The sequence below is a fragment of the Teleopsis dalmanni genome, chromosome 1 (genome assembly GCF_002237135.1).
Source record: "Teleopsis dalmanni isolate 2A chromosome 1, ASM223713v2, whole genome shotgun sequence".
Lineage (NCBI taxonomy): Eukaryota > Metazoa > Arthropoda > Insecta > Diptera > Diopsidae > Teleopsis > Teleopsis dalmanni.
The window spans coordinates 46,787,596-46,810,656 of record NC_051846.1 but is presented as its reverse complement, the minus strand read 5'-3'; the positions used below and the strand labels follow the sequence as shown (position 1 = coordinate 46,810,656).

General features: G+C 27.9%; 3 protein-coding genes across 4 annotated transcripts in view; all 3 read left to right on the top strand.

The window, feature by feature from the left end:
* LOC119667792 (sodium- and chloride-dependent GABA transporter 1-like) overlaps window positions 1-23,061 on the top strand; it is a 347,748-nt gene that overhangs the window by 65,146 nt on the left and 259,541 nt on the right. The gene's annotated exons all lie outside the window — the stretch shown is intronic.
* LOC119667795 (histone acetyltransferase KAT2B) lies at window positions 211-3,857 on the top strand. The gene is made up of 4 exons (XM_038077115.1): window positions 211-313; window positions 406-1,754; window positions 2,377-3,032; window positions 3,101-3,857. The coding sequence occupies exons 2-4, from the start codon at window positions 568-570 to the stop codon at window positions 3,613-3,615; spliced, it is 2,358 nt and encodes a 785-aa protein (XP_037933043.1). The 5' UTR covers window positions 211-313; window positions 406-567; the 3' UTR covers window positions 3,616-3,857.
* On the top strand, window positions 15,864-16,896 carry LOC119667800 (protein YIPF5-like). 2 transcript variants are annotated; one of them, XM_038077124.1, is made up of 2 exons: window positions 15,864-15,988; window positions 16,054-16,896. In XM_038077124.1, the coding sequence occupies exon 2, from the start codon at window positions 16,075-16,077 to the stop codon at window positions 16,825-16,827; it is 753 nt and encodes a 250-aa protein (XP_037933052.1). In that variant the 5' UTR covers window positions 15,864-15,988; window positions 16,054-16,074; the 3' UTR covers window positions 16,828-16,896. The 2 variants fall into 2 exon arrangements, with proteins under 2 accessions (XP_037933052.1, XP_037933051.1); XM_038077123.1 differs by having other exon boundaries at window positions 15,865-15,988; window positions 16,050-16,895.

The following is a 23,061-nucleotide window of genomic DNA, read 5'->3' as shown; positions in this document are numbered from 1 at the left end:
TGGTAGAACGCACTTGTGTATACACAGTGTTACTCAAAGTTACTACGAGTAGCTCATAGAACAGACTTACTTTAAGACTAAACTTAATAATACATTATTTGTAAGAATTTATTAAAAATTTGTAATACCATTTAATACTATAAATATTTAACATAATGTGGCAACACTGACAGCTGTTTGTGCGAATTCAAGTTTGCCTCGTTTTGTGAAATTCTTTTTCGGAGAGTTGATTTTATATGGCGTCGTTGATAACATTTTTAATATTGTAAAAATTGCGAAAGTGCGATAAACATAATTTTAAAATATAAACAATGTAAGTTAAACAAAAATGTTTAGTTTGAAAAAACATTTTACATTAGAAAGACTAAAAAATTGCTTTCTTTTTCTCTTTTTAATTTCAATTAGACTTCGACATTAGCTGCATTTAAAAGCAACAACAACATAAACGGAACAACGTAATACGTGCTTCGCGTCAGTGTTTGTTTACCTTAAGAGAAAAATTGTGAAATTGTTGAGATAGTATAAATTTTTAAAAAGTAGGAAAATTTTTTGAAGTGTTGAGTTGAAATGTCCGGTGGTTCCCTAATTGCATTAAAAGAAGAAGCTGTTGAATCGGGCGGTGCTGCTAGCGCCTCCGGCGGTAGTGTGGGTAGCGCAACGCAAAACCCAACTGAGGCTGGTGGTACCAATGACGCACCGCCCGAAACCTCACGCCAAATTAGCTTAACGCGTATAACGCAGCGTAAGCAAAAAATGAGCACCCTCCCAATCTCACAAAAACTGGCTAAGCTATCCATGTACTCAGCATGCCAAGTTGAAGGTTGTCGTTGTTCCGGCTGGAAAGCACCTCAGGAGAATAGACATCGAGATATTGGATCGACATATTGTCCAGAATTTAATGAAGAATGTCGCAATAGTAGCTGTCATCATTCGTTGCAAAGTCATATTGCACATCTTGATGGTATATCAGCTGTGCATATGAATGAACTTCTTGGCGCTATAATTGATATGGAAAATTTGTTTATGTCAATGCAAAGAATTGAAGATGAAGACACTAAAAAGGTCTATATGTACTTGTTTCGTTTGCTACGTCATTGCGTACTAACTCGTCAACAAGCCGTGATTCGTGGACCACTGGGTGATCCACCATTTGAAACACCTTGCATAGCAAAAGCGATATCCTCACTAGTATTTTACAAATATAATCACTTAAGCCAAAATGAATTGCAAACTATGACTGAAGTTGCAAAAACATTTTTAAACTTTTTAAATCATTACAATTTTGAAACACCAAATGCGCGCCGTGCTGATCTCTCTCTGGAGGATGCTTCAACATATAAAATTAACTATACGCGTTGGTTAGTGTTTTGCCATGTACCTGCATTTTGTAATTCGTTGCGTCATTTCGAGACATCGCTTGTTTTTGGCCGCACGCTGCTACGTACTGTGTTTCCCTGCATGGCCAACCAACTTCGTAAAAAGTGCATTAACGAACGTGATCGCTTTCCAATGGATAAGCGCTCTATTATAACACAAATGCCAAAATTTTTGGAAGCACTCAAAGCTGAACTACTGAAGGATGACTCTCCAATTTGGGATCAGTCTTATAGACCGCCACCAGCTTTCTACTTGCAGCAGCGCAAGCGTCAACAGGAAGGTGTGTCCAGCACTACAAACTCTGGTAGTAGCAAGCGATCACTTGGCGAACCAGCTAGTAAAAGAGCCAAAAAAGAACCGAGCGAACGCTCAATGGGGTAAGGATCCCAGTTTCCATTTATTTATTATAAATTGAATTGAAATTATTATAAATAAATATATAATTATAAATATATATTAAATATATATTATAAATAGAATTGTATACATAGTAAATTTAACTGTATTCAAATATATTTGAAATAAGATTAAAGTTAATAAGATTTTATATAATTGTACTCAAAGCATGTTATATTTGCAAGGATGTTATTGTAGATTAGTTCGGATGAAGCATGAATCATGACATTGCAATATTTCAAAGCAAAGCATAGAAACTGATCAGTCGAGTCATCCAGTTGTGAATAATCTTGTGAAATAATTAATCAGAAAATGAAAAATGACTTTTGAATTAGTAACTTCAGTTATTCGACTGCGCTCAAAAATATGCTTTGTTTTCTTATATTTGTCACGCAAGTCAAAATAATTAAACGATTTTTCGTAAGTTTACGTAAATCATTTTTTTTTTGCATCATGCCAAAGTATTGTACACATTTAAATTATATTAATTTGAATGCAATTTTATAATTCAATTTGTTATTTCTTTAAATCAATAAAAATTATTAGTATATAATATTAATTGAACACTGAGTTTTACTAAACTATCGCCATTTTTAATGATAGAGATCATCATGCTGAGGATCTATCTGATGAGGCAGTCTTACGTGCTATGAACGCAGTTAACGAATCGAAGGCAATTAACAAATCAGAAATTCTCTTCCCGGAAAATGTTTCTCGTGACGCAAACGTAAAAGCTGAAGAACAACAGCGTGCTATAGAGTTCCATATTGTAGGCAATTCGCTAACCAAACCGGTAGATAAACAGACAATGCTATGGTTGCTCGGTTTGCAATCTGTGTTTTCACATCAACTTCCAGAAATGCCACGGGAGTATATAAGCCAACTAGTGTTTGATACAAAACATAAAACTCTTGCCTTAATTAAAAAACAACAGCCAATTGGCGGCATTTGTTTTCGACCGTTTCCTACTCAAGGATTTACAGAGATTGTTTTTTGCGCAGTTACTATGTCTGAACAAGTGCAGGGTTATGGTACTCACCTAATGAACCATCTTAAGGATTATAGTATTCAGCGTAATATACGTCATTTGTTAACGTATGCGGATCGCGATGCAAATGGTTATTTCAGAAAACAGGGCTTCTCTAAGGACATCAAACTTGCTCGACCAATTTATGCAGGCTATATAAAGGAATATGATGGCGCTACGCTTATGCACTGTGAATTGCATCCATCCATTGTCTACACACAGTTTATATCAGGTTGGTCTTAAATATATTTTAATTTCTTTAACCTATAATAATTCTTTTTATTTTTTATTTTTTTCCAGTTATACGGAAACAAAGTGAAATACTTAAGGATCTCATTGCACAACGACACAATGAGGTACAAAAGGTGCGTCCAGGTTTGACATGCTTTAAGGAAGGTGCAAAATCAATACCAATTCAAGCTATCCCAGGTTTACGTGAAATTGGTTGGAAACCACAACGTTCATCACGTCCGGAAGAATCTATTGATACAGAAAAACTAGCAGCGTCGTTCGCTGCTGTTTTACAATCAGTACGTCAACATAATGCTGCTTGGCCATTTCTACTTCCAGTATCAGTAGAATTAGCCCCCGATTATTATCATCATATCAAATATCCAATGGATCTAGAAACTATGGGTGAACGTCTTAAGAAAGGTTATTACGTCACACGACGCCTATTTATGGCAGACATGGCACGCATCATATCCAATTGTCGCGCATATAACTTACCGGAAACAAAATATTATCGTTGTGCTAATTTAATAGAACGTTACTTTCAGACTAAAATGCGTGACCTTGCCTTATGGGACAAATGATGTCACGTGCTAAATATCGGTATGGATGATGACGGCGATGATAATGAAGATGTTGACGATGATACCACTTTTGAAAATAAAGACAACGACAAGGACGAACTGAATGAGGAAAATGATAGATTAGACAAATTTACAATAAATGCAACAAACTTGAATTTAACTATCGATGCAAACAATGTAATCAAAAAAAGCGCCGTCATAACAACACAAAACTAAAATTTTTTTTGTTTTTATAGTTTAAACACTTTCTTCTTTTTGCTACCTTTGTTACCTTTGTTTTAAATTAATGAAGTTCTTTCATTATATGTATATTTTTAAAAGTTTATTTTTTGCAGACACAACTGTGAATGTGCTTCGAATATTTCTTTTTAAACCGCATTACCGTCATCAATCATGTGAACAATTTTCATAAATACCTGAAACCATTTTTTTTGAACAAAAAGATTAACTGATGAATATATATGAAATACTTCTGCCAATCCTAAGACTTCACTTCAATTGTACGAATTTAAGGCTGTACTCAGATTGTGATATCGATTGCATTCTTGCAAAATACAAATTTATAACTATTCACTAATTTCACATTGAGTTGAAATGATATATGTAAACCTGGGGAAACTTTTCGATCGTTCTCATTAACCACATCGCACCGCCAGTTTTTGCTGACATTTAATACTAACTTCTTATAGGTTAAGTACTTTCCTTCGAGTTGTTATTTTAAATCCTAAACCATTTACTTTTCATTTTGATTATTCATAGTTTATTATTTATTTAAAATATAAAAACAGTATTGTATATATGATGCATGAATATTTAATAAAACTTAACAAATAAAGACAATTAAAAAATATTAGAACATATTTTTAAAAACATTAAAAATACTTAGACACTGCTTGCACTTTAATCTCATTTATTTTTATCAGAGCTATGCAACATATAAAATTCTGAAATGGTGATGTCCACAACTTCTTAATGTGAATGCAAAAAATAAAAGAAAATTTTTTCAATTTTTATATGAAATATTCTACCATAATCAAATTTGATAATAATTCCATGATATACTCATATTACAATTAGTTAATTAACGTAAAACACTCATACATATATTTATAATATACACATTTAAATCTATGATGCTCCATTGTTAGTTAATTATAAATATAATGATCAATGATTGGTATACTGCAAAGCAAATATCACGGAATACGACAAATGGCCGAAATTGATATTAGGGGTATTCACTATCTTAAGTAACGAGTTCGGTAATTGTGTAACTGTAAAATGCCAGCAACAAAATGTTAAGGTGAATTCATCAGTGTTACTGTATAAGAGCTGTATAAAAAAATTTTGCTTGTTGAGATATAGACAAAATTAGTATTATTTCTTATTTATAGATTTATCGCACACAACACATGTTAGCTTCGTTTGGATTTAAACACCATTAAAATATGTCAAAGCAAATTTGTATAACTAATTTGTATATTTCATTTGTATATTGTATAATTTGTATATTTCAAAAAAAATTGGACAAAGTCTAACGGACTTGGCATCCCTACTCTAAACATTCGGTTCGGTTCAGAAATTGGTGAAAAAAGAATTTCTGATTTCTTATATAAAAATAATAAGTCGATTATTTAATAATCAAAATCATTTGATTTCAGTTTAGAATTGTTTTTCTGCTTCAGCACAGATTGATTAATTATACTAAAAAGCAGAAGTTCTAATTCAGAATCAATTGAAAACCCTGCTTTCAATGGATTTTTAATTCGAGCGTTGAACAATTCCGGTTGCATTAAATATCTGTTATTAAAGTTGAAGAATAATACATTTTTCCTAAAAAGACAATTTTATCTTAGTTGAAATTGTGTACACCCCGCTTACAACCTATATATCATCGCAAAGTAATAAAGAAAATTATCCTATGTTATTAATTTCAAAATAAATGATTTCACATTACACAGAACTGTTCTATGAAATTTATCGCAAATCAAGAACATAAAAAATTCCTAGGATAGAAACTTAAAATAAATAGGGGAGGTAAATAGAGTGAAAAATTTCTTAATTGTTGTTAAAGTACATAAGCTACATATGACGTGCTTCTGCAAAAAATAACTATTTCAAAAAACTGTTGACAACATAAAATTGTCCACTGAATTTGAAGATCTAAAATATGACAAGTTCTTTTCTATTGTGTTACATTCTTTACGAAAGAACCTTATTGACAAAATCTATTGGTTCATAAAAAGCATCATAAGACCTAACCCATTGATGACGCTTTATTTTTTAGGTTTAACATTTCAGTTTATAGATCGCTCTCATATCTTCTGACAGACTCAACTCCAGCAATATTTTTCCTAACTCAGAATTATGCTACTGTCGTGGTCACTGTCTACTGTCAGGTTATCCCTGTTAATGACTCTATTTTATGACTCTCTATTATCCCAACTAGAACTTTTAGAAATTACATGTGAAAATAGTATATCTACTTACTAAACAGAATTGAAATCTTATACTGATAAGTTGTAAATATTTATACAAATTATTTAAAACCTGAAAATATATGATGGGTAGTGGGTATATTCTGGAACACTGTTGAACGATTATTCAGTTTTACTTTAACTGACTTTTTAAATTTCACTTACGATGAAATTGTCATAAGCTAAGCTGTCATAATTCATCTATAACAGACAATAATGAGAGTAGTATAATTATTCATCTAATCCTACAATTAGATAATTCAAATTAAAAACCAAATTACCAATAAATTAATAGTAGTCACAGATACGTCGTCGTGCGATTTAGCTCTCAGTAAAATAAATAATGTATAAAACATTTATCTAATAAGGGTTACTTTAAGGATACCTTTTTTTAACAATTCTTCTAATCGCTGAATGAACAAAAACTACTTTTTCAGGAATTTGCAGAAAAAGTAATGTAACTCCTGTAGCAAAACAATAATTTGGTTTATAATTCCATTTACCTAATCTCGTACCTTCGCTTTCAGGCTAAGAACATTCACTTTTTTTAATTTTCTTATCGATAGTCCTATGCAGAGGCTCCTTAAAGTCGACATAATATATTCAGATATTGATCTCTCACATGTGTGAGATATTGATAACATAGTATTTAGATAAAGAATTATAATTTATTGAGACCGTATAAAAAGCATTTATGCGGTTAAACTTTAATACTATTAGTTATATAATAGATGGAAAGCAAACAAAGTGAAAGCGTATATCCCTGCTAGAATCAAAAACTTGGCTCACTTGTCATGAAAAACTACAAAGATATATGAATTTTAAAAGAGATGAAAAGTTTTGTCAATTTGATAACGACGAAGTACACAATCTGTATTACATAACAAAGGTTTGAGAGTTTTTCTAAATCATAACCATTATGTCGATCTGTACACGTTATGAGAATGATGTAAAATCGATCCCAAAAGGCTTACAAAATTACACAAAAGAATCGTCCAGAAATGCGGTAGCTTGATTGTTTTAACTTGATTTAATGGATGGAGAATGGAGTTTAACAATGGCATTCAGTCTAGTTCCAGTTTGATACTCTAATTCAGAAAGAAAAAAATTATTCAGATGTATAATGTCATAAGATAATGACAATAGGTTAGGTTAGGTTGGAATGGCAACCTTGTGTCCAAGCCCACCTGAACTTAAACAATTCTGATAACACGGACTAGCGTCATTCATATAGTAGTCACCGTATGAACAACGCTGAAAGGCACGACTCCCTATTTACGTAGAACTGAATCAACTTGAAAAGTCTCTGGTTTTGGAGGATACCAGGTTTGTCAAGCATATAAGAAAAGGGGATCTGCTGATCCACAACCCCTACTGAATTCATTATAATAAATCATTCTAATAGGATATTTTCTTAGTACCAAGTGACGTGTCGTTGTTAAGCAGATTCGTAAGTAGCTGGTACATTTGTTGTTTATTTTGGGCGAGGTCGATCTTAAGATCTGAGAGGAGTTTTCATCTACCATAGTTTGTTTAGCTATAACGAGATATTTTTTTTTAATTATCAGATGAACCGTTGAAAGTGGAGATAACGATAATGATAATGACTTACTTTTATTAATCATTCTAATTTATAAATTTAATTAGTTTTTTATTTGTTATAACTTATAATAAATTTAAAAACAAACTCTTTAATTTTAACGCAGTAAGTTTTATTAAATATTACAGTTTCAATTGAAATTTCGATATACTAGTAATATCGTGTGATTAATGTAATCAGCTTATTTCAGTACTTATTTAAACTAAATTGGCTCTCCCATTTTTTATTTGTAATTATGTATATGAAAGCGTAGTTTTAATTACATATCTAATATAAATTCTTAATATACAATATTTTTAAAATTTAACAATTACAAAATAATTTTTGTTCCACAAACAAAGCTTTTTATACATATGTATAGACTTATATGTAATATCATAGACACCGAGAAATCTTATTATTGTGAATATATTTATTAAATGTTTCTTACATAAGCAATGTAACATATAAATATATATTAATTATTACTAAAATAATGTACACGTTGTGCAATTTCACTTAAACTAATATAGGTAATAACTTAGAATAATCAATAAGAATTTTGATATACGCAATGTGCCAAAGAAATATTAGAACTTTCTATATTTACTTTATTATATTTCCATATTTAAATCACATCAATTAAATATATATAGACTCGTGATTATTATAAAATTTTCTTTGAAAAAAACAGACCCTGGTATTTCTACAATTAGATTTATATTTGAATGTTTTTAATAAATAAAATTTATATAATAATAACTAAATTCAATATAATTAAATATAGACTAAAATTAACTGCATTATTATTAAAATCTTTTATGTTATTTTCTCATTATAACATAATACACTCTCATTAATACATAACATTGTATTCAGTTTTTTAATTATATAAATTAGTAAAATTTATATATAAACATAGAAAAAAAGTTGTTGATATACAAATTTTTTATTTAAAACCAAATTTATTAACTGTAATATTTTAAAATTATTTCTTTTTAATCAACTTTCCTTAGGTTTTTATTTATATTTATTATAATTTTGTATTTATTATTATTTTTTTTTAATTTTTTAATTATTAAAACTATTATGTTTTAAAAAATATTGATAACGAAATATATATAAATTTTATTTAAAATAATTTTTTTTTTGTAATATATATGAAATAAAATTTTTTTATATTGTTTGTATTAAAATTTTATTATTTTCATATTAAGAGCTTTTTTATTTTAATATTATTATTTTACATTTTTGTTAATATATTAGATATCTTGACAATAAAAATTATGTTTAAAAAGAATTTGTAAATAATAAATTTTTTTAAAATTGCAATTAAAATTAAATTTAATTTTTATTTTTTCTTTAATATTTATTAAACTCTCATTATCATTGCTTATTATTTTCATAATAAGAATTTTTTTATTTTAATATTATTATTTCACATTTTTGTTAATATATTAGATATCTTGACAATAAAAATTATATTTAAAAATAATTTGTAAACAATAAATTTTTTTAAAATTGCAATTAAAATTAAATTTAATTTTTATTTTTTTTTTAATGTTTATTAAACTCTCATTATCATTGCTTATTGTACATCTATTTTAGTTTTTAAATATTAAGTATTATTTTTATTATTATTATCAATTCTCAATGAGATAACAACCGAAAGCGCGCGCAAAAAGTGTTCACTCCGTAACTTTTGTCTTTTTTGATTAGAAATAGTTAAATTTAAATTTCAAAGTTATGATAATTTGAACAATAGACCTTAAATAAAGGAATCTGTGAAAAAACAGTGCCAGTGGACGGTGTTAATCAGTTTTTTTTGTAATATAAAAAATTTTTGTTAATCAAATTAAATTTTAAGTTTGCAAAGAAATAACAAAACCAACACAAAAAAATCAAAATTAAGTTTTGCTCAAACAGCTGATAGAGACAGCATATGATCGAAAGTAAGAAATTATATTTGTAGTGTTGCCACAGTGTAACTTTCAAGAATTAAATTTAAATACATAAACAAATATTACATATTTATTTTTTCAATTATTTTACTAAAAGTAAAATAAAACAAACTTATATAAAAATAAATAAAAATAAATAAATAAATTTACTTATTTATAAATTTAAATTTTTAAATAATTAAAATATAATTAAATAAACTTACTGTAAAAATATTGTAAATTTATTGTATGAGCGATTACGAAAAAGTTGTACGTCGGCACTCTCTAATTAGTGAAAATGGCCTAAATAGCTATATAACACTAAACACTGATGACTCTAAAATAATAAATCATTCCCCAAACAAACTTTTAGAAAATTCAAAAATTGAATCAAGCATAACAAAAATAGCTAGTGAAATCGCCATCGCTAACAAAATTAAATTAATAAATAATAAAAACGATAATATAAAACTTAGTTCCCCAAATCAACACGAAACAATACTATCCAATACACGCAAAGAAACTAATATGAACACGCGGCAGGCGTCAAGCAATGCGACTTCGGGTCATCTAAAAGAGAAAACGGCTAAATCAGTTCAGGTGAAAAATATACAACAACAAATTCAACTACTTCAACAACAGCTTCAAAAATTGTATAATGAAGAAAAAAATAACCTCCTCCAAAACAAAGGATCGAATCAAGCTGCAGCCATCAGAAACGAAACCTCTGTTAACGACACTTGGACAGTAGTTAATAACCGTAAACGTCAACGCGATAGTCCAAGTAAAAATCATCAAGTAAACCAAAAACAAACCAAGCTAGACTCATACTGGCTAAATGAACCCGTCAAACCAAACCGTTACGCAGATCTCCAGGTAGATGACTCTGAAGAAACTGAAGAATCGTTAAAAAATAATGATACGGTTCCAAAATTAATGAAACCTCCACCTATATTTATTGATAAGGTATATTGCATCAAGCCTCTAATAGATGTGTTAAACGAACATGCGGCAAATCAATTCGACTTAAAAGTGCTAAATCCAAGTCAAGTAAGAGTTCAACCTTCTACATCTGACTCTTACGTAAGCATTGTAAAGCAGTTGGAGCTCAAAAACACTGAATTCTACACTTACAAACCAAAAACCGAGAGAAGCTTTAGGGTTATATTAAAAAATTTGCATCATTCAACCGATATTGATGAAATCAAAAATGCACTTCTGCAGCATGAACATACGGCTGTAAACGTTTGGAACATTAAACGTAGAGGGTCAGGTAAACCTCTCCCCATGTTTATTATTGAACTTGCACCAAACCTAAATAATAAGGATATTTATTTGGTTAAGAAACTCTTGTATACTACAGTTACATTTGAACCACCTCACCCGAAACGTGAAATCCCTCAATGTGCAAACTGCCAACAGTATGGGCACACAAAAGGATACTGTCACCGCAAACCTAAATGCATCAAGTGCGCTGGAAATCATGCTTCTGTAAATTGCGAAAGGAAAAGCAGATCCAATGATGTCAAATGTGTTGTATGTGAAGGAAATCATCCGGCCAACTACAAAGGATGTCAAATATACAAAAACCTGCAAAAAAAAATGTTTCCCCAACTAAGGCCTAGGGCGCCGGAAGTACAAATTCAAGAAAATCCTCTTCCTTCGCTTAACAAAAAACACATCACGACTTCTCATTCACCTGAAACATTCGCAGAAAAAATGAAGTCAGACACCAGTAGCGAAACAGAGGAGAAGCTTTCACCAATTCCAAATAATTTTGTGGAAGAATTCCGTGAGATGACATCACTGTTGAAGCAAATGATGCAACAAATCGTAGTAATGACAAATTTACTGATCAACTTGACGACTAAACAAAATTCTTGATTTAGTAGTAGTCATATGGAACGCTAATGGTCTATCAAAACATGCTATCGAAATAAAAGCATTTTTAAAATTAAACCAGGTCGACATAATGCTAGTATCAGAAACCCATTTCACGACGCGTAGTTTCTTTAAAATTCCGAACTACGAACTTTATCACACAATGCATCCCAGTGGTAAAGGAAATGGTGGCTCTGCGGTCCTCATAAGGAACTCGATAAAACATTATGAAGCAAAACCATATTGCAAGAATGAAATCCAGGCAACAAACATTGTAGTACAAACTAAAGAAGGCGACATGACATTCTCATCACTCTACAGCCCACCGCGCCACAGTATCACGAAAGATATGTACATATCATTTTTTCAGCTGCTTGGATCTAGGTTCCTAGTAGGCGGAGATTTTAACGCTAAACACTTAAAATGGGGTTCCCGCCTAATATCTCCAAAAGGACGTCAACTCTTCGAAGCAATAAATGTACTCAACCTCCACACAATCTCAACAGGTGAACCCACATATTGGCCAACGGATAGAAGAAAAATACCTGACTTAATTGATTTTGCGGTATCAAAGGGGGTACGTATCGAAACAACTACCTGTAAGTCCAATTTCGACTTGTCATCTGACCACTCTCCAATAATAATCACTCTCAATGACTGCTGTGAAATTATGGAAAAATGTATTCTTCATAACAAAAACACTGACTGGAATAGTTACCGTCAACTAATTTCAATTGGTCTAAATACCGAAGTCAGGTTAAAAACGGAATCTGACGTAACTGAAGCAGTAGAGCATTTCAACTCTTGTGTCCAAATGTCTGCATGGGAATCAACTCCACCAGTTTCTAAAAGTGTTAAGCAAGATTATCCATTTAACATTAGATACCTGATTAAAGAAAAGCGTAGGATGAGAAAACATTGGCAACAGTTGAGATTCCCTGCGGATAAAACTCGCTTAAACAAACTGTGTAAACTCGTTAAAGCCCTTCTTTTAAAGTATAACAATAATCGCACGTCGCTATACCTTCAAAACCTAAGTGCTTCATGTGATACAAAATATTCCCTTTGGAAAGCCATAAAAAAGAACAACAGACCGATTGTCTATCAACCACCTATACGCAAAATCGACAACTCATGGGCAAAAAGCGATATTGAAAAAGCAGAAACATTTGCGTTACATTTGGACCAGGTCTTTAAATCAAATGATAACCAAAATATGCCTGATGTCATGAATCAAAGGATTAATTTTCTACAAGAGCCTTATCAATTGGAACTTCCAATTAAAAGATATACTATTAATGAAGTTAGAGATGTAATAACAAAGTTAAAAGTGAAAAAAGCTCCAGGATACGATTTAATCACAGGCATGGCCTTGCAGCAGCTCCCACCAAAAGGATTTGTATTTCTCACTCATCTATTTAACGCTGTGATAATAAGGGGGTTTATTCCGCCACAGTGGAAGATAGCGCAAATCTCCATGATACCGAAACCAGGGAAAAGCCCAGAAGACGTCAAATCATATCGGCCAATAAGTCTACTTCCGATCCTGTCAAAAGTTATGGAAATCCTGTTTATAAAGCGCTTTACTCCGTTTATCCAACAAAACAGACTCATACCTGACCATCAATTCGGCTTTCGCCAAAAACATAGCACAATAGAACAAATTCATAGACTTGTCAGACATATCCATAGTGCGATAGATGGTAAAAAATATTGCACTGCGGCATTTATAGATATTTCACAAGCTTTTGATCGAGTATGGCATGAGGGCCTCCTGTTCAAACTAAAACTGTATCTACCTCTAAATTTTTTCATATTTATAAAATCATACCTCTCGGCTAGGCACTTTTTCATTAAGCATGGAAACGAAACTACAGTACTTCATGATATAGAAGCAGGAGTACCTCAAGGTAGCATAATGGGACCAATGCTTTATCTTTTATTTACTGCGGATCTTCCTTTTACCGATGAGAGTGTTATAGGTACATTTGCAGACGACACAGCTATTTTATCAGTTGACAGTGACCCAATCCGTGCTTCCACCAAACTTCAAACCTGCCTTGATAATGTTGCTCTCTGGATGATAAACTGGCGTATTAAACCGAATGAATCAAAATCTGTCCAGGTAACATTCACTACAAAACGTTCTACGTGCCCGCCGGTCTTAATAAACAATACTCACAAGCTGTAGAAACAAAATATTTGGGCATACATCTGGATAGTAAGCTAACCTGGAAATCGCACATATTCAAGAAGCGTAAAGCCTTGGGTCTTAAATTACGAAACTTATTTTGGTTCCTCAGCCGAAATTCCAAACTGTCACTCGACAATAAGCTGCTTATATACAAATCTGTACTTAAACCTATATGGAGTTATGGGGCCCAATTATGGGGTACTGCAGCAGACTCAAACCTGGCAATTATACAGCGCTTCCAATCTAAAACACTACGAATGATCACAAACGCACCTTGGTATACAACGAATGAACAGCTACATAAACAATTACATGTTCGAACAATCAAGGAAGAAATAGCAAGTATTTTAAAGAATTACGCTCAACGCTTATATATGCACCCAAACCCTCTGGTTACTCAACTGATGTCCCCTTCCAATACCTTTACAAGGCTGAGAAGAAAAACATCGCGAGACATTTTAAATATGTATATGTAGACAATACACTTTTATTTTAAATATATATGGATATGTCACTGGGCATAGTCCATACGTGCCTTTCTTTTTATATCGTAATAACCATTACTACGATTTAAATTTATATATATTACTTATTGTCATTCATTCCTGACAGTTTGTAATAAATAAATGGATTTCAAAAAAAAAAAAAAAAAAAAAAATTTCAACATTCTTCTGCATTTTTTGTTAATACATGTAGATACCTTTTATTTCTTTTTTAAATTCTAATTTAAAAATATTATATATAATTATTATTAATTTTTAAATATGTTATAATTTTATTAGCCTATTCAGTGGGATATTTCTGTTAATAATTTGTTTTTATCATAAATGTTAAATTGGGTAAATGGTTACTATTTCACCAAAAGATTAATTATTAATATTTATTAAGTTTAATTATAAATAATTGTATTAAATTTATATTATTACAATTCCTCAAAAATCTTTGGTATATTTTATATATATATATTATATATTAGTCTCTATACTGCAACATAATTTTTAGAATATAGATTTGAATGAAATTCTATTTTAATAAATGATTTTGATATGATTGTCCTATGTAATTTATTTATTATTGTGTATTGTGTTAATTATTTCTGTTCATGGGTTTTATACAATTATTTTTTTACATATATATTCATACTTAATGCTACAAATAAAATTTACTGTATATGTATATTATTTTAAAACTCTCCGCCCACAAAATGAGCCACGTCACGAAACATTTATATGCAGATATATGTATGTGGTAAATTTTATTTGTAGCAATCTATAACAAATTCTGCGTTTAAATATTTAGTACAACTTTATATATATGAATATTTCCTTATTAGTACAGCTTTATATATACAAAATAAATTAAAATTAAAAAATATTTATACGTTATAATAAAATTTATTTCATATATGTAAAAATAATTTAACTTATTTATATCAATTTTAAATTTATAAAAATCAAATTTCAAGAATAGTTAATGCATATAAAAATCAAAGCACTTTTTTTTTGTATTTTTTTAAATCTTATTTTGAATAAAGAATTATTGTAAAAAGTAAAACAAAAAAAATATAAAAAAGTTTAGAAATTAGTAAAGAAATGTAATGTTATAGCTCAATTTAATTAAAATTAATGAAAATAAATGCGAACAAAATATAGAGTTATGAAAATTGTTTAAACTTTATGGATTTAGTTTTTAAAATAAATCAAATGAATAAAGAAACCAATAAAATGAGAATATAAATTCATCCTTTGTTGCATATACAAAATATTCTGTTTATAATACTATTTATCAAATGTAAATTAAGAAAATTTCACTTAAAATTGGGATATTTAAAACTTTTTTGTTTCTTAACAAAAATTAATATTTTATAAACAATACATATCGTTTATTGCAACTCAACAAAACGCCAACCAATTATTTTTTTTGCAATCAAAACTTGTTTTAAACATTTAATACATTGCAACTGATAGAGCATAATAAATACCATTGAATTATTACAAAAAAAAAATATTAAAATGTATTATTTAATTAGGTTTTGTTTAAATAATAATAAAATAAATAATAATAAAAATTTATTTTAACTTAAAAACTCATTGTATGGTTGAAAATTCAAATATCCTAAATGTATGCAAAATATTTTGTGCTGCGTGTACATTTAAAATAAAATGTCATATATTGCTCTCTTTTCAGTATGCGACGTGTACTTAAACTAACACAGCTGATATTTAAACGTCAAAAGAAGTTGCGACTATCGACTAAAAGCAGCATAAACAAAAATTAAACAAGGGATTATTTAATATTATTAGTAAATAACTCAGTTATATAAATAAATGTGTAATATAAAAAGTGTTTTTTCTTTTTTTTAGCTAGAATTCGAATAAATAACAAAAAATGAATCCAACCGGTAACCCAAACGATTTTTACAACCAAGCGCCACCAGCATACAATTTCCAAATGCCAGATCAAGAATTTTCCTTCCAGACTTTTGATAACACGCAAACATCTGTGCCACCAAATTATGATAACTATGCATCTGCAAACCAGTCAATGGGTTCATTCTACAATCCAAATGAGTACGTTGATTCTTCAATTTCGCAAAATAAGACTACAGACGGTAATGATTTCGATGACGAGCCACCTTTGTTGGAAGAATTAGGCATAAATCCACAGCATATATTTTTAAAAACACTAGCTGTACTCAATCCTATGCGTGGTGCAGACCAACAAATTTTACAAGATGCAGATATGGCTGGTCCATTGGTGTTTTGTCTTGCACTAGGTGGCTGTTTACTATTAAGTGGCAAAGTAACTTTTTCATACATTTACGGTATCGGCGTTATGGGCTGCATTGCCTTCTATTGCCTATTGTCGCTGATGGCTGTACGCGCACAAGTTACTTTTGGCGCTGTAGTCTCTGTTTTGGGTTATTGTTTGCTGCCTATGGTCGTCTTGTCTGGCATTAATGTTTTGATTACCATACAAGGTACTATCGGTTTGATTGTTGCTGCAATCGCAATTATTTGGTGTGCAATGTCAGCTTCGAAACTGTTTGTGACTGCATACTCTATGGACCATCAACAGGTGTTGATAGCCTATCCGTGCGCACTTCTATATGGTGTTTTTGCATTAATTACAATTTTTTAAAATTATAAGCCAAATGTGGTAAATACTTGACTAAAAAATTAATAAAGGAATAGTAATAGTTTTAAATAAATTGCTTTTAGTTTATAATATAATATTTTGAATCTATAGAAAATTATGTTTCTTTTGTTTAACTTAACAGAAATGAGTTATAAATAAATGTGCTACCAAAACTTAATAAATAATATTTTGTCTAAGGTAAGAGTGCTTATGAAGCACCGACTAATTAGTGATTTGTAAGGATGGTCGGGAAGTGAATATTAGATGTTAGGTGTCTTCAGTATAAATAAATAAAGTATACCATTCAAAGAGCTACGAATAATTAAAGTTATACAAACAAACTATAATTAATAAATAACAAATAAGTATATAAATATATAATTATGTATGTAGTTGTGTACATTACAACAATGTGGAAAAACGTGGTTTATTATAAAAATCACTCAAGTGAAATACGTTTAATATTTATTTATAATTAATAATGGTACCGCTCTTCTGGAAATGAATCATATTTAGGCTTTGCGATTGTACTCCTATAAAACAAAATAAATGAAAATATGAACAGAAAAGTGGATAGTGTTCAGTAATTTTTTAGCAAACTAAATCTTCGAATATACAAAAAGGGTATTCACGGTATCAAGTTATAAACTCGCTAATCGAATAACATGATAACACTGTAAAGTACTAATAATAAAATATATGTACTCGAAATGTATTTTATTGTTGCCCAATTGCGTTGTTAACATGTTAACAATTTAAAAAGGTAATCATTTTGGTAGTTAATAATTTCAACTTATTATTCTACTATGTTCAACTATAAGCCGTTGTTGTTTGTGTGATATGTAAAAAGCTTAAGAATGGACTACGAGTGTATGCTTGAACATAAAAACAATTGTATTACCTACAAAGGCATTCACAAAAATTTGTTTTTATTGTTATGTTTCGAATTGAGTACATTTGTGAACCTAAAGCCTAGTACTAATGATATGGATGCTAATGCTAAGTTTAAAAGCAACTGTTATAAGTATAGAAGAACTCTTGTACGAATGATTTGCTTGAAAATTAGTAAATATTAAAGTCAGAGCTTACCAACACTTCGTTATCGAATCTCAGAATGGTTACAGGCTCCTCGAGGAGGCATGCAGATCTGAGGTAAATTATTGCTTGAGCCTGATGAAGTGATAAACAATAATCCAGTCAAGGTGTAGAGAGGGGTTATGAAGAAACCTCGCAGTTAATAGAGAGTAAAAGTGCTCAAGTGCACTGACTCAACTAGCATCAACATAATAATAAAGCTAAGTTAACTGTAAGCTAACTGAATCGTAAGTTAAATGGTTTATAAGCTACGTCAATAAGCTAAGTAACTTATGAGTTAATTGACTTGTAAGCTAATGAATGGCTGAATATATTTCATCTCTTAAACGTTACTATAAAAAGAATTTAATGAAATTTCCCAGTTTTTTGTAAATTGTTAATTTTGTTTAATAAGACTATAACAAATGTGTAATAATTAATTAAATATTCTTTAAAAAAAGTGACAAACAATTAAAGAAGCACTTTTGAATTGCTATAATTCTTCTTGGAAGAAGTAGAAAAATTGTAAATAAAGGTGTTTACAATATATGAAAATATTTGCAATGTATCAATAAAAGATTTGAAGATGTGCCCTTCAGTATCGTACCCATCAGTATTATCGTTACTAAAATATAAAGAACATAACAAAAAAATATAAAATCAGTTTCAAACGAAATTATTAAAATAATTAATTATATATAAATAGAATATAAAGAATCAGTAAATTTATAAATTATTAAATAAAATATAAGAAAATTTGATTGTATTAATTGCATTCATTATAAAAACAATAAAATTTTTAGTAAGATAAGATTATTATATAAATTAATTTTTGTTAAGGTTTGAGAATAAAATTAAATTTTTAATTAATTTTCTACATATTAATCTTCTTCATTTAACAAAATATAATTTTAAAAATTTTATATAAAATAAATTACATATAATCATTGACACTACAAAATTTACAATCATTATTTTGAATAGTAAATTTTCAAGACACTACTCACATATATATATAGAATTACTAATAATAATAAAATGTAATGAATTAATTATATTTTAATTTTCACACATGTTTTTATATCGTATTGGTTTTAATTAAATATTAATACTAGCTATTTTACATTTATAATTTGTTTTTAAGAGGTATCAATATTATATATATTTATATATAATAGATTTTCTTATACGTTTATATAATTGTGTAATTGTGCTAACATTTAAATTAATTTATTTTAAATATATCATTTTTTTAACTTTGTTATTGTATAATATATGTATATAATTAATTTTTGCTCCCATGAAACTGGGAATATTTTATGTTAACTCTAAATTTCACATCACAAGTTAAAATTTTGTTAAGAAAAAAATTGCGAAAACATTTTAAATAAAATAATTAAATATAATTAAGAATGTATTTATGCAATTGTTAACTATTTAAATTAAAAAATATAAATTAATTTTTTTTTAAATTTAAATGAAGTAATATAAATTAAAATTAAAATTTAAAAAGAAAAATATTTAAATGGAACTTTTAATATCTACATAAATATTTTTTTTTAAATCAAATAAAATATATGAATGAAAAAAATAACTTAAAAGTATATATTTTAATTATTTATTAAAATATTTAATTTAAATTTTATCATAATTATGAAAATTAAAAAACGAAATATATGTTAATTAGTTAATTTATTTATTTCTAAATAAACAAAATTTTTAGTATAAATAATATAAATTAAAATAAAATTTTATGTGCTTTTAAATTTATAAAAATTTATGCACTTTTTTAAAAATGTAAAATAAATAATTAAAATATAGATCAAATAACTAGAAGCTAAAATTCCTAAATTCGTAAGATAGTATGACTTTAATATATATATATGTAAATTATTTGAAAATATAAAACAAAGTATATAATTAAACAGTGTTTATCTGGTCTATATGCCGCAATTTTTTTTTATGTTTTTTTTGTTAGAGATCCGAAAAGTTCGATATTACAAAATTGTTAATTTAAAAATATATTTATAATATATCTAAACTAAAATAAAAGTATTTATGTATTTTTATATTAATCAAATTGAAAAGAAATCTTTGTTGGTATGTTCGTAACGTCTAACTTCGCAAATAAAAACCCTTACTGGTTTATAAAGATTAACATAATCTATATGGCTGAACATTTCTTGCTTTATTTTGTCATCATTTATCATCATTTCTGTATAAGCCCATATTATAGTTCTACATTATAGATTTTGAGTTAAATCTACCCATCCTTACATACCTTCAACTTATTCGAAGAACTACTTCTTCAGGAACATGAGAAAGTACATTTTTATGATATCCTTAATATATAACAATGATTTTTTTTAGCCTTTTTTAATTTTACTCAAACTAATTAATTAAAAATCAAATATCAACTCATTTTTTTTCTTATAAAGTCAGTGTGAAGTCAGTGTATTATTTTTGAACAATTAGAAAATGAAATGTTGTAAATATCTGTTAAAAGTTATATAAGCTATTTCTTAAAAATTATTATAAACATAGACCAATAAAAAGTTTAAAAAATATTTTATTCTCAACTGCATATTAGTTATTTTTTTAGGAATTTTTTATATGAGAAATCTGTATTTTTTATAAGTTCACCGGAATATGATACCTCAGTTTTCTCTCAAACAAAGAGGCCACAAGGAGAAGGTATGTTGTAAGATTCTGGTTCTTAGCGAAGAACAAGGTATGCCCCTATATATATATATATATATATATATATATATAAGTTAAAGGTTATTGGTGAGAAACACTGTGATGGGCTGGGGTGGTATGCGATATTTCAAAAAACCATGTTCATATTAAGCAAACTGAATGCGATATATATTTTAGAATTGATGACTCCACAACATTGGAGTATGGAAAGCAAAGAATTCTGCCTATAAGATTCTCATTCTACGCGCCTTCTAACAGGGACCAAATCAGCCAGTCTCTTCGGATAACATCAGTAATATATCGAAATTGGGTACGGTATTCAATATATTCTAAATTCCCCAATATATTGTATTAAATTTTCTACAAAATATTGAAAAAGATCGAAATCTTTACAATTTCATTATCTTTTATTAGGTTACCGGTTCATGTAGGTAATATACAGCCATATACAGTGGAACCCGATTATCTAAATAGCGTAACAAAATGAGAATAACATAATAATGAGAATAACATAATATTGTGAGTGGTAGATGTAGTACAGTTTATGTTTACAGAACCGTCTGATTTTATAAATAAAGTAATAGACTATTTAAAAAAAAATTTTTGTTTTTTAAAAAATTTTATTTGACTATAGTCGAAATATTGGTTATAATAAAATTTTTTAAAAACCAAAAAATTATTTTTAAGAGTATATTATTTAACTAATGACCAATTAGCCCGTATAAAAATAAAATTATTATTAAAAAATTTTTGATTGTTAAAACAATAAATTAATAAATAGAGTGATAAATAACGACCATACACTGTATACTACGACTCTATTTTCTGTTAAAGTTTTCAACATTTTTTTGTTTGTGAATTAATACTTAATTTGAAAATCACAACATATATAATTTAATTTATAATATATAAGTAATTGACTATCGAAATACTAAAACAGATTTTTTTGCAATTGTACATGAAGTACAGCGCCTGAACTTTATCAAAAAAAATTCCAATAACACAAAGTAGTTTTCTTCAACTAATCACATTTCTATTTAATATAATTCTTCTATCGATTAACACAAACCTCTTGGAAATATATAGGAAATTATAGTAGGAATAGTAAAAGTTTTAATGATTCATAAATAAACAAAAAATAATACACTTCTTAAACTTTACGTCATAACAAAATAAATAATAATAATTTTTGTAAATAAATTCTTAAAAAATAAATAAATAAAACAAATAGAAAATATTTTTTAAATTATAAATTTATTTTATTAAATAAAATAATCTGAAATTTTAAAAATTTTCCCTATTCATTTGATTTTCATAGTTTGTATCAGAGTTATGTGTGTATGTAAAACATATTTAGTTGTTTTTTTTTTTGTTTTTAATTTTAATTTTCTACTATTTGTTTTGTTATATAAAAAATATGAATTTAGAAAAATTTATAGTTTCTTTTTAAATTAAATGTTTAGGTTTTAGAATCTGAGTACATAACGATATTTTTCAATATATTTTAGTTTTAGATATTATATATATCCATTAATTAATATTACATTCATCATAAATAAATAAATTGATTTATTAATTTTATATAAACAATTATCCTGAACCCATTGGGTTGAAATTAAAACTGCACCACTGCAATATGCTCCACATATAAATGTATATAAAGGTACATGCACTATATGTGCAACAATAATGCAACAAACTGCTTAAATATATTTAATATTTGAAAAAAAAGTGTTTATTTTGTAAATTAAACTTAAGTACACTTTTATTTAAACTTTAGTATAGATGAGTAAAAAATTTATTATATTTTTAATTGGTCATGTATAAATTTTGTAGCCCTGGAGCATATTGCGTGATTGAACAGCCTGCGAAATAAAGCTCGTATCTCCCAAAAATATTTTTGATATTGAATGAATATATAAATATTTTAATAAATATTAGCACACATGCGACACATAACCATATTTAAAATTTATATACATAAAAATATATATTTTATCTAAATTTATTTTATATGGCTTTAAAATACTTATGAATAGCTTTTTGAAAAACATGACAAGCATTTTTCGTTGTCATAATTATTTGGATCAACTCTTCACTTTATTCTATTCATTAATTTTATAAAAAGTTATTACAAGAATTTGATTTGATATTAATTTTAAAAATATTTTCGATTAAAAATAAAAAACTTTTGAAGAAGAGTTTTAGTAGTTCAAATATTTCTATTAAATATTTTTGTTTGATATTTGCTTTAATTTTCGCTTTATTGAAGTTTTATTGCTACTTCTTGTTTTTCATATTTATTTATTTTATTTTGTGAAATAATTACAAAATTTTTCAAATATTATTATAATTTTTACTCATATAATATATTAAAATATATATTATGTAAAATATAATACAATAACTTTCTTGTATAATTTTTAAACATCAATAAAACCTTAACAATTTAATTAAATTATT

Bases quoted from the DNA above. Each gene is read 5' to 3' on its own strand.
- LOC119667795 (XM_038077115.1), top strand. From the start codon at position 568: ATGTCCGGTGGTTCCCTAATTGCATTAAAAGAAGAAGCTGTTGAATCG. The intron at 1,755-2,376 runs GTAAGGATCCCA...TTTTAATGATAG, and splicing joins CCGAGCGAACGCTCAATGGG to AGATCATCATGCTGAGGATC. The intron at 3,033-3,100 runs GTTGGTCTTAAA...ATTTTTTTCCAG, and splicing joins CTACACACAGTTTATATCAG to TTATACGGAAACAAAGTGAA.
- LOC119667800 (XM_038077124.1), top strand. From the start codon at position 16,075: ATGAATCCAACCGGTAACCCAAACGATTTTTACAACCAAGCGCCACCA.